A 22,775-nucleotide genomic window follows, 5' to 3' on the forward strand; every position below is an offset into this window, starting at 1 on the left:
GGTTTTCTCCCGGCTCCTCCTGGGTTCTGTCGCCCAGCCGAAGCCCGCAGCTGCTCCCACCGACAACAAGAAATCCACTCCCAAAACAGCGCTGGCAGAACCGACCACCAAAAGGAAAGCCAAAATACGTCCAAAAACTCAAACTTAAATTAGAAATTATATTCTAGGCTGCTGATAAATAGATTTTCTATTGCAATACTATAATGCCACATTCAAACATGGTGCTGAATTTCTAAAGAAACAGCATTACAAAGCTTGCTGGAAACACTCACAAGGCTTCAACTCTAGTACCTTCTCCAGAGAGGGTGCAGGGCTTTTCTACTCTATTCCCAACGAAGTCAGGTAGCTTCACCCAGCATTTTTCTGTTTGGTTGGTTTTTAAATTGAGTGATGCAGGACACCTAGTCATTTTTAATTGCAGATGAATTTCTACCCCTTAATAGGGTATCAGATTTTCAAAACAGGCCAAATTCAAAGCTTCTGTTGTTCGTATTCAGGGCTTAAAACCCATGAGATAATACGCATTAACCACCACTGCTGTGCAGCAATGTCCACAGAGACGGCGAGGACTCCACGCTGTGAGCACAGGAAGCGACAGCCTGCCGAAGAACATGACCAGAAGGGATGAAAGCAACAGAGAGGCAGGGAAAAATAATGGAGATGGGAAGACAAAAACGAGACCCCAGCTGGTTCCTACCCGGCACTAGCCGCAACTCCCAGCACAACTCAGGAGCGGCTGTTGGCATGTAGGGTGAGCGGAGGTTTCGGAGGAGTGACCCGGGGGTGAGCAGAGCCAGCACTAGGATCTCCCCATGCACAGGTCAGAGGAGGTGTTTCTGGGTAGGACTGCTGTGGGTAGGTGACCTCGCAGGAGCGACAGCATAGCAAAGAGGTGTAGGTACCCCAAGGCCTCACCGAGCCTGTGCCTGACACGGGGCAGCTGGTGGGAGGGCAAGGGCAGTGCAGCCGGGGGCGGTTTTAGCAGACACCCCTTTGAGAAGAGAGGGAGGCAAAAGGCAAGAGCCCACGGGAGGGGAAAGGCAATGACATTTTTTCATGTCTACCTATTTTGTTCCTTATGCTGGACTGCAAGCTTTGGGTTTATCCACTTTGGCGTGTATTTCCAAAGCCCAAGCGCGGCCTGATCCGTAGCTCTGTCCCCGCTGTGCTACCGCAATACAGACACAACCAGACAGCTCTGGGGCTAGCAGGGATGCTGACTGACACCAGCTCAGGAACACGGAGACATCCACCACCAAGTCACAGACACAGGAGCACTGCTGGGCCTTCAAATGCACAGAAAAAACAAGGTTCACGTACATGGAAAACGAGTGGCTTACACAGACACATGTGAAAAACCAAATGCTTTAATCCATCTATCAAGAACAACAGTTCAAATTATTTCATTGGATACATTAATATTGATCCATAATTTACAGTGCTATGGACCATACACAAATTATTGCTGCAGTCAACAGCAGATGAATATCAACATTACAGTACCAAGCATCATAGCAAGAGGCAGTAATTAATGTCACTTTTTCAAGAAATATAGGTATTTATACTATTATCAACATCAGCTTCCCCCCCAGTGCATTTTATGTCAAACAACATAAATGTAAGTGCATTATTTTGTGCTTTGTGCTTTCCTTATGTACCTTCTTTTTGCTTTTACAGGTTGTAAGAGTTAAATATTGCTTTGTAGGCCAAAAGCAGTAAGGAAGAACTTCGTGGTACTCTGCATGTTCCTGCTTGTTGCATGGCTTTGGCAAAGTGAGAACTGGTAGGAATCCCATCCACCCGCTCAGGGAAGCTACCGCCGGCCCAGTGTCACACAGGACACCGTCACCCGACTGTGCAACAACTTCTGTCCATCTCACTCCACCTTGTTCATGCCAAATCCTGCCTTTAACTGCCGTCTCTGTTCTCTGCCATTGATCCCCTGTAAAACGTCACGGCCTCACGTTCCACCATGCGCAAACGGGCAGAGACATCTCCAGTTCACACCCGCCTGGAGGTCCGTGTCTCCTGGAGACGTCCCCACCGCAGCAGCGTCAACATGCTTCCACTCCAAGGGTGGGCAAACTCAGAGGAGGGCTGTAGCTTAAGGAAACACGGGGTGAAGAGCGAGCAGAGCACAGCCGAGTCATATGTTACCCCAGAGCAACACAACGTACAGGGAACACACAACCCAGCTGCTGGGGCCACAGCGATTTTTATCAAGAAATCCAGCTCTTGATACAACAGTTTTCCTTGAATCCTAACTCATCTCCACACAGCACGTAGCCAAAAATCAGAAGTCACGGCTGTCAGCAAGTACCAGTGTTTCATGTAAGCTTGAAAAATATTTATATACCACAGTCTAGACTTCAATTTCTGAATGCCCAGCATGGGCATCAAACCAAAAGCCTTATTCAATATATTCAGTGGTTTTCAGTCACCACACTCGAGCATGCACACCCTGATTCCGTACAATGCTGCAGAGCTGTCCCATTTTAATGGGGAAGGGTAACGCAACCTTGTGTTACAGCTACAAGCATTTTACAGCCCTGATTTTCTTTACTTGTCACCGTTACCAAACGGCAGCACCAGAAGCCTGTACCTGCACGCTTGACTCGGAGCTAACTACGGCACGGCTGCCTTGCAGGGGATTTCCCTGCCCCGGGAGCACGTGGGCTGCAGTGCACCCTGCAGGCTCCCAGGTCCTGCCCTGGGCCAGAGCTTCTGTACCCTAGGAAAGACACATTCCCAAAAGCTGTCTGGGGTGGGGGGGGGAAGGCATCATTATAATCTAACTCCAGCTCCTCCTTCAAAAAAATAAAAAAAGAGGAAAAAAAGCCACAACCCGGTGGTTGCATCAATGCTAACACATAGCTCGCCGCTCAAGCGGGAACGGAGACAGCTGGACACAGCCAGCAACAGCCACAGGAACAGCAATGTGAGCGCAGACCCCAGAGCACCGTAACAGCAAGCGGCGTCCCCGCCAAGCCCCGCGCTCTTGCCATCAGCGCGAGGACGCCTGATGATCGGAGCGGTGCCAGGCAGGGGACGCTTCCAGAACCCTTCCGTGGGGAAACGTTTGGGTGAAAGCTCAGCGAGCCACGCCGCAGGCTACGGGAACTCCCGACGTTGTCCCCAGCTGTGCCATCCCTACCCAATTCACATTTGATTTCTGAACACTAACGCTGCGACCAAGGTTTCCTTATAAAGCTTGCCAAACTGGCACTCAAGTCACTAACCATTTCACTTATCCTATGGAATTTCCAGTGTAGCACAAGGGAGAACAGGAAGCTCTTGTTCTCTATACGTAGGCACCATGCTACACTTCAGCGTCCTATAAAACATCACTCTAAAGCTCTCTCCTATGCCACACTTCAGTCAGTGCTAGTCGAGGAAGACTACAACTAGAGTTTAAGGCACTTCATTCTGAACGAGCTGTGCTTGCCTGCCGCTTGCGAGTCAGCTGGAGGCTGCTACTGAGAAATCCATTCAGTCCGCCTAGCTCGGAACACCACATGTCACCTCTGTAAAACACCTAGGCTCGATATAATACAAGTATAACTACCGTTATTGCATAGGACTACACTTGAGTAGATAATGCACCGAACTACTTTTACAACATTGTTGCATGTTTAAAGTTAATAACATTGTTATCAAGTAACAGTTATTTGCAGATACAGTAATTTACTCTTTTTTTTGTTTGTTTGTTTTTTTCTTACGTCAGCTCCAGTGCTGAAATAAACCACAAATTACTATAACGGGTATATTAACTACATAGTTATGTTTCCAAGCATATTACTACCTTTTCTCTGTATCACTAAAAATAAATATGTAAGTTCAGTTTCTCTACAGAGTTGCTTTATTACCTAATCTAAATCTGTACTCTACCTTAAATGTGTTTAAAAACATTTTCAAAGTGAGACTGTAATATACAAAATATTCTCAAAATCTCTCTTAAAACACAGAACCCTGCATAAAAGCTTCCTTTCAAGTGTTTACAAAGAACGCAGAAAACTTCCAATGAGTTTTAAAAATGTCAAAAAATTGTTGCAATATTAAGAGGCAAAAATCTTACAAATGAAATACAAATGTATTTAAAACAAAAAGTTGAGGATAACTAAGGAATCCATGCAAATCAAAATAAACTGTACAACGCAATTTAAAAAAAATAAAGCCAATTCGATATGTACAACATAATGTGCCCAGCTGATAAAATGTATTAATTTTTTTTTGTCCAAAGAGCGTATACCCACTTACAGTGCTCCTGCTTGGGTTACTGTTGGCGAGCCACCAACGTATGCTACAAAACAAAATGAAAATCTAAGAAAAACTGGAACCATGATCAAAAGGAAAACCCAAATCAGCTCAGAGTAAAATTAAATGGCACTCAGAGAGAGACTCGCATCTCCCTGCAATTTTCAGCAACAGCATTTTATGTCACAACCAACACAATCAGGATGTCTTAACACCTTTCTCTGCTTGCGTGTGTTCTGAGTGGAGTAGGGTGGGTGGGTATTTTTCCCTAAACACTTGTCATGTAAAGACCAACAGTTTGAGGGACACTGTATCTTTAAGGCAGCACTATTCAATTAATACAATTACAAATTGGACTTTTTTGTTTCTTACATTCTTTAACTTTACATTTTGTTTCCAGGTAAATAGGTTGCATTTACAATTCTACGATTCCCCCCCCCCCCCCCCCCCCGTAGAAACAGACTCTTCATTTGTAATTCTATTGCTTTGAGTAGATTTGACCAGTTCAAAGTTCTTGGCGAATCCAGTTCACAGACACTGTACATATGCTGTACAATATGTTGGAGGCATTGGTAGTTTTAAAATAGAATATACAAGTTTCTTCACAAAAAGTCTAAAAAAAATCCTATATATATATAATATATACACACGCACACACACACACTGGGCTACTGATAAAGCACAAGGAAAAAAAATCAAAAAATTCTACAAAAGGTAAATTATTTAATCTACTGATCAAGAAACAAAACAGTTTATGAAAGATGTGCCAAGTATATGCTAACAAGCATGATCGGTGTCCTCCATGCTCACGCTGCTCCGCCTGCTACTCGTCTTCGATGCTCCAGGAGACACGGAGGAAAGTAGTGGGTCAGTCACTCCGACGGGGGAGAGGGTATCGTCCATCAAGATATCTTCCAGTTTGGATCCCATTTTTGCAGGAACACTGTAAGTGCCGGTCGGTTCAGTCACGTTTCCGAGGTTGTCACTGAAGGTGATGGTACCGTCAGTGAGATCGAGGGTGGTAGTGCAAGACAGGTCTGTGTGGTGCGGCATGATGTCTTGGTTGCAGTTGTCCAGCACAGGCTCTTGTTTGATGACCCTGTTGACCATATCAGGGGAACAAAGGCCTGTAGATGGAACAAGGGACAGTCCGTGCGCCCGAGCTTGCATCTCAAGTTCCTGTGAAGGAGGATAAGGGACAAATTAAAAAACAATCTGAAAGGAAAACCTGTCATCTTATGCTCGTGTGTACTGCATCTCACAGCTTCCTTCTGCTGTACACAAACCATTTCCTCCTTTGGCAGCAGCAAGAAGAGCTTGCACCTCGTACACTTCTGCCCTGCAGATTTTCTCTTGAACAAGAGGTGGGTGAACACCACCCCACACAGGCCCTTCACACTTCTCCTGACAACCTACGCCAGAGCCAAAACCCAGCGCCCCGCAGAAAGGAACCGTTCCCCCTCAGGCTCCTTCTCAAACCAGCGCCACGGTAGGTAAGCTTGGCATCAGCTCAGATGAGGAAAGCATTTAAAAGTTGAGAAAAGAAATGAAGTAGCAGAAGCGTGCACGTAGTATTTTTTAAAAAGCCATATGTGAAGGTATAGCATTCCTACGTGATGTTTGTCATTTCCTGCTGAGAAACTGGAAGGGACATTTTTCATTCTACAAGTCTGGTAGAGTTGCAAGTTGAAGAGGTCAGCCAAAACTGAGCAACACTATTCCTGCACTGGAAAATTATAGACAAGTCATAGGAAGGCTTCAGACTTCATACACAGCCAGGATTCTTCATGAAAACTTTAAATCCCACCTTCACATTTAATCACACAGATGCACTTGACTGAAGACAGATAATAGAAGAATTGGCTTAAATGCCCTTTTTTAAATGCAGCAGTAAGAGAGATGTTTTGCTTCTACTTATGCATTATATTAGGCAATCACAATCACTGTTGTGATACTGTTTCTGGATATTCCTATCACTGAGGTTGATTAATAGCCTGTTTTCCATTTTCAAGCTAAGACAACAAGCTTGTAACGGCACACTGCAAGATCAATGGAGAAGGTGGAAGAAGGAAGCACTTCTTCCGTCAGCTGACATGCCAAAATCAGGAGTTCCTTATTCTGGGCTTAATCAGAATCAACACAAAAATACAGACTTTAGGTTATTTGCTGCCAGATGTATTGTCCATTATTCAAGGGTCTGGTTTTTTATGTTATTTTGACTGAAGGAGCCAGAACAGATGGATAATGCAAAGGAAGATGAAAGGTGCTTAAAAAGTGATCTGACTTAGCTTTGAAATACCACTGCTTGATGTTGCTCTGAAGAAGGGTCGCGCGCCTTTATCGCCTGTAGCGAACAGATTGCTCAACAAAGTACAAAAACTGCGCTGAAGATCAACCCAGCCTGTTCTATTTTAAAGCTGTTTACTTCCACACTTGACTCTCAGGTATTTCTAGCTTCATTATCTCCTTTGTGGATTAGCCATGCTGTGGTTCAGGGGCCGCCGGACACAGCAGCCAGCCTGGCACGCTGCAGCCTGCCTGCAGAGTTCAGCTGGTCGCACTGCAGGTGAGTGGCAACTCGAGAATATCTGGGACGCACAGACAGACGTGCTGGACTGCTCCACCACTGCCTTTGTGTTAGGTGTTCTTACACCCAGTTGTAGATACACTAATTACTCTTTTATGGAGAGGGGTGGATATCCAGCTGTCTTTGCCCACCCAGAGAACGGAGTTGACAACGAAAGCTGTGTGGGCCGCCAGGCTAAGGTTTCCTATCCAACTTGAGGTGAAGGCAGAGGAATTAGAGAAAGAGTTCTCACCCCTAAATCTCTGTGTAATACAGGCTATTGGGAACCTGTGTCAATCTAACAAGGCAACAACCCACAGAGAAAAAATATTCATGCCACCCACTGCTTTTCAGAGTTGAGAACTCTTTTGCAGTCCCACAGACTTCAAGGAACGAGAAAACCAACGATAGCACCTCGGACAAAAAAAGCAGCTCAACATCCATAGCTCTTGGCTGTCTTGCTGCAAAAACTCTTGGAGCACTCGCATTAGGCGTGCTTCTCTGCAACTGCTCTCAGAAAAGCCAGGGCAGCCTCAACATTAAATAAGGCTGCCAGTCCCCAAGATACCAGGGGACTCAAGATACAGTATTGCAGTGTCTGACACCCATACTGCTCTCCCTGCCCATTTTGCCCTGCAAGCAATGTTTACTCTCCACCAGAAAGCAGATGACAGATTCCTGCAGAGCATCGGGGAGAGGCTGATCGGGAGAAGAAATAAGAGATTAGATGTAGAAGACTGCAATCTGTAGAGCTTCTCTGACAGACAGGGCCTAGATTGGTCCCCACACAATTTAGAAAACCCATGAGCAAAACAAAAATATTTCATTTATTGCGATTCATCTGAAACTGCTTCAGAAGGAGCACTAAAGCTACAGGCCAAAAAAAAAACCCCACAAACAAGAAAACTAAACTGAACACAGTGCCAAACAGTTGAACTGAATTTGACCACTATCAACAAATAAATCATACATGAAGTCCCAATTCCTTAGGTCTGACACACACAAAAAAACACCCAACCAAAAACCATACAAATCTTTCATATAGTATGGTTTGCAACTTACTCTGGCCAGAGCAGAACAAAAATCAACCAGCCCTATGTGCTTTACTAGAGTGTTGGGATTTATTTTTTTTTTTTTAAGCTAACGTATCCTGTTTTTCTCGTGGAAAAATCTCTGCAGACATCTCAGCATTGGTCACCATTTATTGAAATGGTGGCTCCTTCTAACCCATATTTCTGCAAGCGAGCTTCAGTTACCATTATCTGCGTTACACACTGCAACGTCAAGAGCATTTGCAACTTATTTATCAGCAAACCTGTATTCTGAGCAGCAGGTGCCTGTTGGCATGTTCCAGCTTCTTCTGTCTGGTCTCGAGCTCCTTCGTGCGTTGCTGTTCTCTTTGCAGCTTACGGATGTAGTCCACGGACGCTTTTAGAATAGTTCCCTTATTCCAGCGCATATCCCTTTGAAATGAATAAAAAAGGAAGAATTAAGGCTCTCAGGGAGGCTTTATTTTACAGTCATTACCTTCACATGGGCAGCTACGAATACACCTCATATATACATAACACCTGGCTAATATTTATTCTGAGTTTATGAATACAGAAGGTATATGAAATGCACTAGAGGGGGCCAGAGCGCAGCTATTGCGCACCAGACTGCAGCCAGCTGAAGGACGCAGAGCCCAGGAGCTGCCCTGCGGCCGCCCAGGCTCCCCGCAGCCCCCCCGGGCCGTTCCCCTGCCTCCTGCACAGTTTGGGACCTGCACTGTGCAGAGCGACTGAAGACCAGGGGCTCTGTTCGTTGCCTTATGGCAAGGCTGCAAGGCAACAACAACAACAAAAAACCAAACGCCCCACAAGACTCCTCTCAAAGTTCGCACGGCTTGTTGTGTGGGTGATGCCTGATTTCAGCTGGGGGATTAAAAGGACCACATATGACCTGGTGCTTCTGTGGGAGAAATACCTGAGGCCCTTTAGCTCCCAAGAAGCAGCAAGCAATAGTCCTCCTGGTGGCACTGTATCACTGCTGTGTTACAGTAGGAAGAGAAGAGCCCAATACAGCAGCATGTTCAGGTGCTTTAAACTTAAACTCCGGCTAAAAGACAAATGCCACATTGCAGCATAGGGTTCTTTAGTCAGGGGGTACGTGGCTCCCATACTGCTTCTCCCACGTTATTCCTTCCCCACCTACTTTAGAGACAGGCTGCCTGCAGCATCTTCTCCCGTGCATCGCCTTAAAAAGGTTTAGTACAGACTATCAGACCAAAGATCCACCTGCCCTGTAGGTTGATAATGAGGAAAATTGCCCTGCCTGCTGAAGAGCCTCTCTGAAGATTAGTTATGAGTTGCTCCATGAGCAAGTGCCTTGAAATAACGGAAAATTTCCCCAGAAGTGTCATGGGGCATTGATTCAGATTTAAGAGAGACTTTCAAGCTCCAGAGCAAAGGGGATTCCTTGCTACTGAATCAGTGTTGGGTAAAGATAAGACAAGGTAGTAAAATTACCTACAGGAACTGCTGGGAAACTGCCACAAACACTGGCAAATCATCAGTGATCAAACACACAGCTCTCTATTTTTGGTTTTTCTTGGACAGAAGGGGAATACGGTGGCTTCCCAGAAGAACTGCCCTCCATTTTCACAAGAATAGGGATTGATTTTATCTTGTCAAGCTATGACATCTAATAAATTAAAAGAATCACTCAGCAAGAGAAGCAGCCAGCCAGCTAAGCAGGGAGACTAGACTGAGGTTTCACCTCCTGACAACTCGACCTCTGGTAAGGCAGTCACTCCTAGCATCAACCCCAGCCCTGCCAAAGCACAGGGGTCTGCAAGACGCTGAGCTGCTGCACAACAGGACTGTGACTGTTTTGTGAGAAAAATCATCAAATTAGTATAAGCTTAAGCAAGCTCCAAAAACGAAAAAACAACCCCCAAAAACAATCTTCAAAAAATATAATGCAATCTTCAAGCAGTTCTATAGTCGTAGAGTGCCAAGATCATACAAGAAAACTCAGGAATATTTTTCTTTTGTAAATTCTTTTTCTTATCTAAGATTTTTTTTTTTCTTTTTACACTTCCCTCCCACAGTCTCCTTGAGCATATTATACTTACGGGTCATTTGACTTGGGTATCAAAGTGCCTAGTTCTTTTATACGATCATTAATATTAAATCTTCTTCTTCGTTCAACTTTAGGAAAAAACAGTACAAATGTTACAAGTAATATTCACACTTAATGAAAACATATACAGTTTTTCATCAAAGATTTCTTTAAGCGCCTTTGAAATGTTCACCTGAAGCTTAAAAATCTAGTGACAGAGTAATTTATTTTGCTCTCCTACACACGGACACACTAAGACAGAAATTCTGTCTATACTGTAAAAATGCGGGATGCTGAAGTGGGAGAGTTAAACTGAACTCTAAAAAGCTGGAAGGCTGTGTTAGCATAGGGCTCAACTGAGATGTGAACATCTTCCTAGGGAGAAACATCACAGAAATTCAGAGACAAAAACTTAGATGCTCAAGGAAATCCCAAAGCAGGAAAAGGGACAAAATGTATAGTCTCGTTTTTAAAATACTCTTCCAGATGCAACATTTTGAAGATCCAGAAGTCAAACTTGCATATCAACCTTCCCGCATTAGATTTTCATGCTATAGAAAAGGCTTCTGAACAGCTCAAGGCATGAAACAGTTCCTTTTTTTCTAGTAATATAGATATTAAAGGGCAACGTAAGGATCCTGTAAGTCATAAGATGGTCATTATTTTAAAACGTGTTTTTCCAACTTGCAAGTACGTGTTCCCTTCAAAAATGGAATTTAATAAAATTGCCACACTGAGGGTGCACACTGACGTTTAAAGTCAGACAGGCCATACAGTGAAGATTTTAGATGAATTTAAACAAAACATAAAAAGGCAAAATTGTGCAAGGTGGATTTGTACAAAACAACTGGATCAAATGCTGTTCCCAATAATTCCATTTATAACAACGACCTGCTCGCTTGGCTTATTGAAAAAAAAACAACAAAAATAGAGTTAAAATTCACTAGTAGATTTAAGCACGCTTTTCACAAGCATTTGAGTTATTTGATCTATGGCATAACATAGTGAACTGGTTATTATACACTACATGCAGCGTCTCAATCGGATCTAACCCACCAGCATTTGAACACTTAATGCTTAAAATCATTACTAGAATTGGTGCAAAATGTGAAGAACCAAAACTTACTCAAGTTGTGATTGTCTTTCTTTTGCCTCTCCTTAGCCAATGCTCTCGCTTCTGACTCTGTAGGAAAAATACATGCTGTGCATGTGAATGAAGTAATTAGAATTAAAGTAATTCAAACACACCGTTTCAGCCTGTGAAACATTTGCGCAGGAAGCCTGATCGATGTCTGTCAAACCAATTATTACACCCATTCCAGCGAGTGAGAAGGGCCCATACAGTAAGCTGTGATTGCCAAAACGCAACGCTGGTGTTGAACGTCCCCCTGCACCTGCGGAACACCTCTTCCCACGCCTCCTGTACTGACTTCTGCGATGAGAACCTTTCCCACAGAGGCCCTGATTCAGCAAGGTATTTGAGGACAACGAACTGCTGAAATCCAGCATACCTTCTCCTGCGTTCACATACAGCCCGCACACTTACGTACCACACAGAAGCCGAACCAGAGGAGCAGCATGCTTATTGCATTGCTACCTGCACAGGATGTGAAGCAGTCGGGAGTCAGAGGCTCTAGTCACCCGAATTAAGGCTACGTCCTTCTGTGGCACGTGCATGCACATCACCATAACAGTCAAGGTATAATTTAAGCGACCTATTAAAAAGACTGTATTTTCCAGCTACACTAACTGTTCTCATTATATGAAAGAGATGAAAAATTCAACACCTTTACTAGCAATATTGTTAGAAAACAATGGTCCTTGCTTCAGGAAAAGCAAAAAGAAAAATAATGACAACCTCGCTGCACATTGGCTGTCTCCTCCACTCAAAACTGTTCTTAACCTTGCTCCATACGTCTACTATAGGACTTCAGCGTGCCATAGTGTGGGCAAAAGCATACCTAAATTGGTTATTTTCAGTTCTCATTTGATCTTACATTTCTCAAGAAATTAATTATTTTTGTTTGCTCTATCCTTTTTAATTTTTAAAAAGGGTAAGGTCACTAATCCTTGCCCTGCTGCATTCAGGTCTCAAATGCAGCAAGCATTATTTAGTTTTGCGGTCAGTCAGGGAGGACAAGTGAACATGTGATCACACAGCCCATTATGGAAACAAATGCCCTCACTCAGTCCAACAAGTTTCTTTCCTGTATTCTTTTATTTTTATGGAATATGGAATATGCGGGTCCCTTCCAACTCAGGACATTCTATGTTTCTATGATTCTATGTCCCGCCCAATTCAAAATAACAGGTGATAAGGGTTTCCCTTCGGAGTAACAGAGGTTGACTACTTCATTACTCAGAATACAGAGCTACCCCAATATTACATGCATTACAACAAGACATCTATGCCAGGCTCCCAAAGGATCCCCAAAAAAGACTTTAAAGACTATCGCATGTCTCCATGAAATTTGGACTTAAACCGACATTGCCTTGTATAACAGATACGGGGTTTGTAAGGCCAAAACCAATGTAAACTGCACTCCTGGGCGAGCAGGATTCCTGTCAAATGCTTCAGTAACTACAGCTGAGAAGTCACAACCATCATCAACATCAGATGCAGGGATAACAGGTTTGACTTTTCTTGGTTCTTCATAGTTTTGATGTTTATACAGTAGGATGGAGAAAGGTTTCGGACAAATGCTAGATTTAAATATTGCAAGCTCTCTCCAGCCTAGTTCCAAATGCAAAATCAGGAGATGAAGAACCAAAAGACTTCTTCCTGCAATAACATGCTGATTTTAAAATCACTGGCTGTCAGAAAGCACCATCTATAGTGCTTTCTGCACAACAGCTTGGCCAGATCAATGTCAAAGCTGCTGCTGTTTAGTTTAATGCCTAAGCCTAAAGCTCTCCTAAATTAAATGCAATCTGCTAGCATATATTTTGAACAGAAAAAGCACTCATCTAAATTGTTTCTGTGTACAGGTGAGTGTAGCAAATCGACATTTAAACTTAGTTCAGGTCTATTTTGATGTCCTGAGGACTTCCGTAAGACCACTTCACTTACTAATTTTCCCTCTCTTTTTGTCGTCTTTGCCTGAAGTCTTACACAACCATCTACAGTAAATCCATCAGCCTGGACATCTGACAAGTTGGATGTTTAGTTTGCAGTCTACAGCCACCTTTAACTTTCTATAATTGGGGCAATGAAACCGTCTGCAATGCAGGAGTTTGAGTAGTTCTCATCCTCTCCCACCCTCCTTTTAACCTAGTTGCATCATTGTACAAGCTTTTCTTTTTTTAGTAGCCACAAATTATTGTGCAGTTTGTGTGTCTTCATTTGGTGCAGAGCTCAGATTTTGTGCAGACATATAAATGCAAATATCCGCCAGCTCAGAGACGTGGCATTTCCTCCTGAGAAGCTGACTCCTGGGCTATTAAAACTGCTCTACTTAAACTAATTCCTGCCCAGAACCTGCTTTGCAACTGAGTCAGCCTGTGAGTTCTCACAACAGAAACCCAGAAAGACAACAGACAAGAAACAAACTATGCCTCTACCATGCTGCATACAATATGACTCCCTGTTGGGCTTAAGAACAGCTATTTCTGGGTATTAAGATGATTTTTGTCATTGGTTCAGGAATGGATCTCCATTTGTTCCTCCTGTGGACAAACTTGCCTTGTAGACTGTAGCCTACATGTGGTTATAGGCCTTTCAAGTGAGGCAGAACACCAAAAATAAAACATGCTTGACAATACGGAACTTCTTATTTCTTCCCTGAAACTATTTAGCTTCTGTACACATGTGCTTGAGAGAAAGAAGCTTTTAGTGTCCCCCTCCCTTCCGCCTGCCTCCCATGGCTTATTCAGAGCACTGCTGGAAGAACCGACGTGACAAGAAATTTACAGGATACTTCTTTTTCATCTTAATTTAAGAGGTGCACACTCTCTTTTGAGTGGCTAATTTTACATTTTACAGGATCTAGGTGTCCAGATTTCATATTACAACAGGCTATTTGTTCATTACTGCCCTCCCCTACTAGAGTAGGGCCTCAGCGTGAATCTCACAGAGACTCAACAACATGAAGTTGTTGAAGTTTGGTGTTGACAGAGCAAACAATAAGCCCAACCTAGAAAACAGCTCTGCAAGAGATGCATGGAAGCTTCCTGTGACACGTTTTCAATGTGCATGTTTCACTGTAACAACCACGGACTTGATCTTGATTTGTCACAGTGAACACACACGTGCCCACACACGAACAGAACTGCATTGCAGGCTAATACGTCTGCTAAAAAATGCAAAGCAAAAAGTAACTATTCATCCAAATATTCTCTCTCATAACAGAAATTATGTCCAATATCACCTGAATTCAAAACAATTACACTATTGCTCCAAGGTGGTATCATAGACATATTTACCTGTGAGCTCCCTTTTTATATTAGGAAGATTAGCTGGACATGAGTTGCTGATGTTTAGTCCCGGAGGAGGCATGCTCTGGTTGCCATAAAGGTCAATCAAATTGCCAGACACAGGCAACTGGAAAAGATAAACAAGAAAAAAGATAATTTGGTTTGCCCTTATGAAAGGCTTTGTATAGAAGAACAGACTTAGGATCTGCTAAGAAATCTGTGCTCTTTCCCATGTGCAAGCACAGCATGCAGTAAGGTCCGCAAAAGTCACAGATACACATGGGCATGAGGAATAAAACACCTACATTGGGAAAATCCTGTCTTCTCTCCTCAAGAATATGCAGACAGAGAATACGCAGAAGAGGTAACATGCTGACAATCTTGCTGTATTGTTGCTCCTTATTTTTCAGTGAAACTATTACATGTGTACCCCCATCACTTCTCTTACTCAAAAAAAATCTGGAAGAGCCTACGGAACACGCGTGGAGGAAGCCACCATCTTTCCAGGAATATGCAAGTGAAAGAACTTAGCAAGTTGTCACATGCTTGAGGAAGAACACTGTATTAATCGATCACATTTTTCATGTGATTTGAAAGCTACCTACACAGAAAACATTTAAGTTTACTTTAACTTATGTAACAAGAACACGCACCAGTAGGAGGAAGATTATTTTGACATTAAGTATCCTCAATTACTTGTTCATTCTGCTATTCTTATTTAGGTATGCTTAAGCAAGGAGATTTGTACAGAAATAGGACAGTATTCCAACAATGTTTATCAAAGCTATCCCTTTAAAGTTGTTTATCCTTAGTGTATTATTTTACCCATCTCTCTTTTGTTTTCAAACTAGGTTTTGAAAAGACAGGTATAAAACACTCTGCTATCTTATCTGAGCAGCAATACTTCTTATCATCGTTGCTGCAAAGAAAACCAATCCCTCCAAGACACTGATCCTGCAGAGATTAGAGTATTACCTCTACACCCATGTAAACAATGCTGTTGAATACAATGGAGTGAGTCACAGCCTGGACTATTAAACTCCTGGTGATGGTCCTTCCCAGACTGAGACCTAAGAAAATTTCTCTGCCATCTGGAACTACCATAAGAAGAAAGTTGATGTGCATCCATTGAAGTACCACCAACTAGAAGCCATGCTGATACTTGTCTTGAGCAGACAGTGGCCAACAACAAAAATTAAGTCTCCTGACTCAATCTTTAAGTGAAAAATGTAACTGAATTCTCACCAAGATCCAGCCTTACAACTACTCACCCTCCCCTTAGCTCTGGAATGCAATACAAAAAGAAAAAAAAGAAGGGGAAAAAAAGGAATATCTATAATAAATTTAAGGTCACAGCTGTCCATCACAGACTATGGTCCAAGTTGTGACGTATCCGCATTAATGTCAGGGTGACTACTCCTCCTCTCTCACTGCTCTACAAGGCTGACCCTTGTATCTCTTGGCCCCTCAAATGCAACCATGACACAGGCACAGCAACAGCGTCATACACCCTTCTGACTTGGATGCGCTTTTTCTATTCATGCTCCTAAGCATGGAGAGAGCACAAAGAACTTGTTTGTAGCCCAGGGACTTGAAGTTCAGAACCAGACATGTGAAATCTAATTAGGAATTTCAGAGAATTACAAAAAAAGAAAAAAAAAAAAAAAAGATCCACACACCCCACCCCCCCACCCCGAAATCTAAAACTAGCGTCTCAAAGCCTGGGTAAAGCAGTTAGGTTATAATTAAACATGGAGAATAGTCAAGGTCATTAAGCTACTTTACTTACTGTAAGGTGGACCCTGTTTGTCACAACAGGTTTGGATTTCCATCGAGTCCCAACCTCCCCTCCCCCCCGCCCCAAAGCATCAACACTGTGCCAGATTTCTGTGCAAATAAACAGGACCTGTGCAAGCAATCACCATGCAAGGGGAATGCAACGCAGGCAGCAGCTGCTGAACGTGCATGCTGAAGTCCTGCAGAAAAAACTGCAAGCACCAGAGGAACCATACCAAGAGCTGCGCAACAACCAAAGCACGAGCACTGCTGATGCAGCGTTAGCTAAATAAAGGAAGATGAAGGGAGAATTTGCACAGCTGATAAACGTTGCAGGTTTGCGTGTACACATGAATGCTTATCAAGGAAATTTACATTAGAGATAGATTCCATCAATCTCAGTTTAAATCACTTAAATCACTGATCCATAAGCAAAGAGATTGATTGGCTTCTTTCTTTGACTACTTTTCTCAGCAAGCTGAACTCCGCAGGTCAAAGCTTCAGTTCTAACTCTTTACTACGAGCGTGACCACGTGTATGGCCCACACTCAGTATAAGGCTCTGAGAGGCCTCTTCTCCACGATGGCTGCAAGTCGCATCTTTGGGACTAACTTAATACAACCCCTTCCACCTAAAAAAATATGAAGTGGAGACAACACTTCAGCCCATCTCACACGGCTAAAACACCTGCAGTTAAAGGTAAGTTAAAATTGAGGCACATTCTCTGTTCCCAATTCTATTCCAGGTCCCAGAGGAATGAAAATTAGCTGACTTTTAAGGTAAGACCAATAGTTACTAGTGCAGAGTTCAGGGAACTGGAAAGGGGAGAGGACCCCTACGCTGAGGGTATTGGTTTGAGTTGGACAAGTTGGCAGTGCTGTGAGCACACAAAAGCAGTCACAGGCTGAAATGGGGCAAAACCCAACAAAAATGCAAAAAAACCCAGAAAAGGCTTTATAATGGACACAATGCAGCAACACCTGGCATTTATTTCGAATGCCTCCTATTGGGAGAAGCTGGAAAAAATTCAACATTGTTTGCGAACATTTCTACTCTAATCTATTAAGACAGTTGAACCTTTCATCCCTTTCCCCAAGTACAAAGGAAAGGGAAAGTGTTCAAAACCCCCACAGCCATTTCACTGGGAAAGTGTGAGTCTCAAAACTCATGAGAAAGACATGGAATTTCATGTCCTTTCTCTGTTGCTAAGGAGCTCCTTCCCTGCCTTCACCAAACTAGCATCTTTCCAACTTAAATATGCTTCCCTTAAGGCTTTGTTAGCCACATCTGGCTAAGAAGATGTTTAGATACAGCATCATTCAGATCATCTACCTTTACTCTCCCAAAAAGTAAACCACAGGAAGAACGGCTTATGCCAGACTTAGCTTGTTACCTTCACAGAAAGAGCATGGTCTAAAAAGCCTTTATTCGTGACATGTCACGTTTCTAGGCCTTGGCTTCACAAGGTGCACAAACTAGTTACTGGTTTTATATAACAGAAATTTCAAATATGGTAATTATTACTGCAGACTCATCGTAGCATGCGTTCAGGGGAGGCTGAGGCTTTCCTTTCTCCTCCGCTACTCCAGCAAAAAAAGCACCCGCACTCCGGTCATCCGGGCTCTATATAAATTGTTAAGACATCAGCTGTGTGATCAACAAGGCTGCTACTAAGGTGAGGGATTCTCTTCCCCAGCTCATGCAGCCTACAACATATTGTGTTGTTCCCTTACCTACGAGCACACACTCAGCGACAGACCCTGAAATAAGACTCCTCTCTACTTCTGTAGTTTAACTTCCACAGGAAAGGCACATTTAGGAGTGGAGCTGCATGTACTCACACAGCTTTCCACGCCAGACTCTTGCTAGAAATTGAGTAGTTGGATGAATTAGTTGTCATTCCAACTTGGCATACAAGAGTACTTCACCCAATACCTAGCAATTCAATCACTAGGTCACGTCCATGCAGAAAATCCTCTCGGCAAACTAGTGACCATTTTGTGGTACCTTTTTTCATGACAGAAGCAAAGCCAGTTAACTTGTGACCCAATACCAAAGTTTACAAACACTTCCACAAGCAGTTAGTCCCAAAAAGCCCTTTCCAGTTAAGAGGTACTTGGAAACTTCCCTTAGGTCGCTCTACACAGAAATCTCTGATTTTGCTTATCAATTAAGTACTGTTACCAAAAGCAACAAACTGGTCCTTTTATTCTTTGTTGGTTATGGAACAATAGCAGCCTTTGTCGTAGTCTCAGCACAGCTATTTATAGGTTGTCTCTCTTTAGAGACCATTTCCTCTCATGATTTATTCCACCTCTACTTAGCTCAGTTTACAGACATTAATTCCTTATTAGTAAAATGTTGTGTGTTTAAAGAGCTAAATTGCGTTCCAAAAGAAAAGTGTCTGTTACATCAGCCTTTTTTTTCCCCTCCAAACAAGTAGTTGGGGAACATGGTTCAATTTCCATCGCCTCAGGATTGGTACCAGGTTAATTCAGAGATTGAAATACGCTCTTTGCCTTCAGCAATTTAACTGTATTAAGTAAGGAAGTCTTAATTCTCCTATCCCATACCCTTGTTTTACAGGCTTCACCACATACAGTGGGCAGTTTATTGAATTTCACAACAAATGCGGAGCAGGCAGCTTTTACAAGGTTTGCCATCATGCCAAAAGCAGGAGGGATACAGACTACCCTAAATATTGACTACATGGACTCCCTCCACCAGAAGAGTGTAGAGTACCATTATGTCCTTGCCTGGAAGCAAAGAGCCACTGCTGAGGTCCCTGTGAAATGAGGGAGGAAGAAAAGCACAAACAAATCCAAGTCTCCTCTAATTTAACGGGTCCTAACCCAGTGGAACTTCAGAGAAAGGACTCCAGAAGAACCTGAACCCTCCATAAAAAAAGAGTAACTATCTTGAAAACTGTCTTTTCATGGTTTTTTAAGTTTTCCTCTCAAAACAGCAGGACAGATGCACTTTTCTAGTCATCTTAGATTAAAGATAAATTCATTCTTTCTGGCAGGACTCTGCAGTTATTTCTCTGCCTACTCAAAGGGCACTATTTAGCGAGGGATGCTGGTGGGCTGCTTCCTGCAGCATGTACCAGGTCTCAGAGGGCTGTGGGAATCTGTGGGAGCACAGGACTAGGTTAACATGACATCAGACGACTAATGTCAGCAAATGTAAACCGATGCTACAAAACCAATGCTACGTGGTAAGCTGTACATTTTGGCACTAGATAAAAAAAGAAACCGGTGCCAGCACTGGCAGACATCTACTCAGCCAGATCGAACAGCACTTAAGCCCAAGACAAGAAATTCACTGGAGCTACCCTCCACAAAAGACCAAAATAAGATTATGCCAGAAGTACGATTCTATTAATGCTCACAGTGATGTGAATCAGCAAACAGAAACAGCACTCAGGTAACGTCCACCTTACCTCGCTCACCAACTTTCGCACCTCCGTGTCCTCCTCTTTTGTCATAGGCTTCCTACGTCCCTTTCATCCGTTCAGTTTTCCAGCTTCTATATTCCTTCCCCTTTTGGGAGTTGTTCTTAAATTTTTTTTCCCTCCCCCTAAATTTTGTAAGATCTTTGCTGTCATCTAGCCAGGGACTTCTCTCCATTTGAAATCGGGTTAAGCTAAAGCTATGATGCTAGAGCTAACAGTTAAACTTGAGCAACTTTGGATAGGGATGCTAACATGTGCTTAAGTGTGGCATACAATTTCTTACTTGAGCACGTTAAAATACAAGAACCTGGGGTGTTGGAGGCTCCTTCTAGGCTTTCTGAAGCCAAGTATAATGTCCATGGCAATCTTTCATATTGATGGGTATGAGCTCACTCCTGGTAGCCCAGTTCAACCCTCTGTTAGAATCCTCTCACTGACTACCTTGACTTTGAAATAAGAAAAGTAAAATTGTTGTTTGTATTCCCTCGACCTGACCCCAGCTTGTGTTTTTAAATTAACATTTTTCATTGCAACTCTGTACCTTAGTCTTCAAAGAAAACCTAATTATCCTTTATGGGACAATAATTCCTTAATTACTTGGAGAAAAAGTCATGCTACAGTTTTGCATTCTCTCAAGAAAAGACAATTACACTTAACAGGGAAACCAAATGGAAAGGACCGCTGTACCGTATTTGCCATTTGCAGGGCTGGGTCCATCAAGCCAAGGATTTCTTCATTGTAACTTGACTCCAGACTAATTATGTCATCAATCACATCATCCATCTGCAGCAGAAAAGGTGTACAAAGAAAAACAAACCAGTTATCAAAACCGCTAGGGTACAGAGCCCTGACACAGCACTTCAACCACACGCTGGCTCTCTGCAGCGCGGGCCCAAGCAAAGGTGTCCATGCAGTTCTACCACGTTCCAAATCCAATCCCTCAGCCACGACTCCCACTATTCAAGATGGGACAGTCAGGTCATGACAAAGCTGAGGCTTCATGGTCTAACCCAGCCCTCCCATCAGCAGTCACCTTGCTCTACTTGCCCACGAGCACACCGTTCCTCCCAGGAACAGTGGAGGAGATATCTCCCCGTAGAACGAGCTACGCTAACGACGTGAATCCCTTTCCCCCGCGCAGCACTGCCTGCCTACCCTCCACCTCTTGCCTCTAGTTGTGGGGTCAAAACCTGCGTACAGACGGTAATGCCGGAGACCCTGACACCTGCAGGGGAAGGAGAGGGAGCGAAGGCTTGCTGCTGGGAGAAGGCTGCCGCCCTCCACAACAGAATCCATTGGATTCATGTCCCTTGTACACCCTCCCATGAAGCACCACCCAAGAGCAGCTCGGAGATGATTTTAGATGGTGCAAGCCATCTTCCTTCTGGGGCCGAGCTGGAAGGTGCCTCTGTAAGCTCCTGCACGGTCAGGAGAAACGGAGCCCTCCAAAGCACCTACGCAGGTGCTCCAGACTGTCCTGCAGAATTGACTATTTCATTTTTGCTCACTATAAAAAAAGGAGCTTAAATGACAGTCATCTACAAAATCAGTGCATAACGTTGATGGTAGAAGTAGTACATGGGATTTTTGTATTGGCTCCAGTAAGATGTGAATGAATTAGACTGCACTGACTCGAAGTGAGGGCATGAAAGGAACTAGTGGTTACACAGCCCATATCTGAAGTCTTGTTACTAGAAATAAAAACCCCTTAGTTTAAAAAAAGAAGAAAAAAAACTTTAAAAATTAAAAAGGTTGACTACTGAGGATGCTTTACCACAGATGGATTAAAGCCTTCTCGTATTATTTTTTTCAATGCAAGTGTGATCTGCATAGAAATGTAGTCTTACAAGACTATCAGGACAAGAACATATACATGCAGTCTTGGGAAAACTGCATTAGAAAAGATTTCCTGAAGTGAGACCTTAAAGCATGGTCGATATGTCCTCCTGCTATAGCACTACAGTGCTAGAAAAGCACTAGCCCTCTTCAGGTGTCTTAATGCACTTCTGCCATCAGTGCTAATAAACAGCATGGTTGTTTCATTCCTTAAATACACCTTATATTCAACTTATTAAAGACGCTACGGGGCAAGTTTATTCTGCAACATAACTTCAAACATGCTCATTAGAAAGGGGACCTGTGCTCCAGCTCCTGTGTCATCCAGTACCTGCATGCATGATGCTCGTGAGTGTGTATTCAGAGCCGGGCACTCACTCTCAACCCTGCTTTGCTCTTCAAATTTATAAAATCCCTGCAGAAATAAAAAGGAAAAAAGAAGAAAAAAAAAAAGAAAAAAAAAAGAAAAAGCAAAGCATGGATCTGAGTTCATGGCACAGTCTCAGTCCCAAAAAGAGCACAATTGAAACAGTGTCATGCACACATGTGCCTGATGACACAGCAAAGTGAAGCTGTAAATATCTTGAGGAAAAAAAAGATTTGGGTACATCTGGGATGATAGGATGGAACTATTAGATTTTTGTTTCTTTTGAAGCTATGGAGCATAAGTAATTTCTCTTGCATGTGCAAAATATGTTCTGTAATAACTGTTTCTCACAGTTGCATAACGTTTTCCTCACAGAGTGCATCTGTATTAAAGATCTGGCACCAAGGCTTGAAGGGGGGAGGATGGGGGGGACACGAGGAGCTCTACAATTGTCTCCCATTTGCCATGTTACAAAAATATCGATGTGATTCTTACACTTGTTAACATCTTTCAAATCATCTTCGTTCAGCACCTGAGCACACATGCAACATCCAACTAAGTTTCTGCAGCAAAGGTTGAGACAGGTTGCAAAGGACTTCTAGGCATAGGCTAGTGAAGTCTTATATTTGCAGCACTGAGCTCATCATGAACATTTTAGGGTATATTAGCTGGGATAATCTGGCCTTCCAGCTAAGCAAGAGACTTGCTCAAATTTTACTGTAAAAAGAACTGAATTACCTCAAAAACCTTTGTGTTTTTCAGTTATTTTTGCTATGTTCTTTGCTCTTTCTACAGAAACGAGCCATAAATAACATTATTCCAGAAAGCTACAGCTTACAAAACTGCTTTGTGTTCTCCAAAGGTCAATTATTCACTGCATGCATCAAGCAAGGGTGAAAAAAAAAAAAAAAAAGAATAGAGGAGTTTTAATAAGCATGAGCTAGCTAAAATAGTTAAAAAAAAAAAAAAGAGGACATTAGAGGGATGCAGTTTTTTGCCAAAATGTT

At 43.0% G+C, this 22,775-nt stretch overlaps 1 protein-coding gene across 5 annotated transcripts in view; it reads right to left on the bottom strand.

The window, feature by feature from the left end:
• Window positions 1–1,347: 1,347 nt before the first annotated feature.
• MITF (melanocyte inducing transcription factor) overlaps window positions 1,348–22,775 on the bottom strand; it is a 111,504-nt gene continuing 90,076 nt past the window's right edge. For 2 of the 5 annotated variants that reach the window (XM_075095676.1, XM_075095680.1), the window contains 7 exons: window positions 21,733–21,816; window positions 20,253–20,348; window positions 14,345–14,462; window positions 11,049–11,123; window positions 9,936–10,011; window positions 8,136–8,283; window positions 1,348–5,433 (listed from right to left, as the gene is read on the bottom strand). In XM_075095676.1, coding sequence (XP_074951777.1) covers window positions 5,032–5,433; window positions 8,136–8,283; window positions 9,936–10,011; window positions 11,049–11,123; window positions 14,345–14,462; window positions 20,253–20,348; window positions 21,733–21,816 — 999 coding nt within the window. In that variant the 3' untranslated portion in view covers window positions 1,348–5,031. The remainder of the gene's footprint in view (window positions 5,434–8,135; window positions 8,284–9,935; window positions 10,012–11,048; window positions 11,124–14,344; window positions 14,463–20,252; window positions 20,349–21,732; window positions 21,817–22,775) is intronic. The other 3 variants (XM_075095677.1, XM_075095679.1, XM_075095678.1) reach the window with 3 other exon arrangements.

This window comes from Phalacrocorax aristotelis, chromosome 6 (genome assembly GCF_949628215.1).
Source record: "Phalacrocorax aristotelis chromosome 6, bGulAri2.1, whole genome shotgun sequence".
Lineage (NCBI taxonomy): Eukaryota > Metazoa > Chordata > Aves > Suliformes > Phalacrocoracidae > Phalacrocorax > Phalacrocorax aristotelis.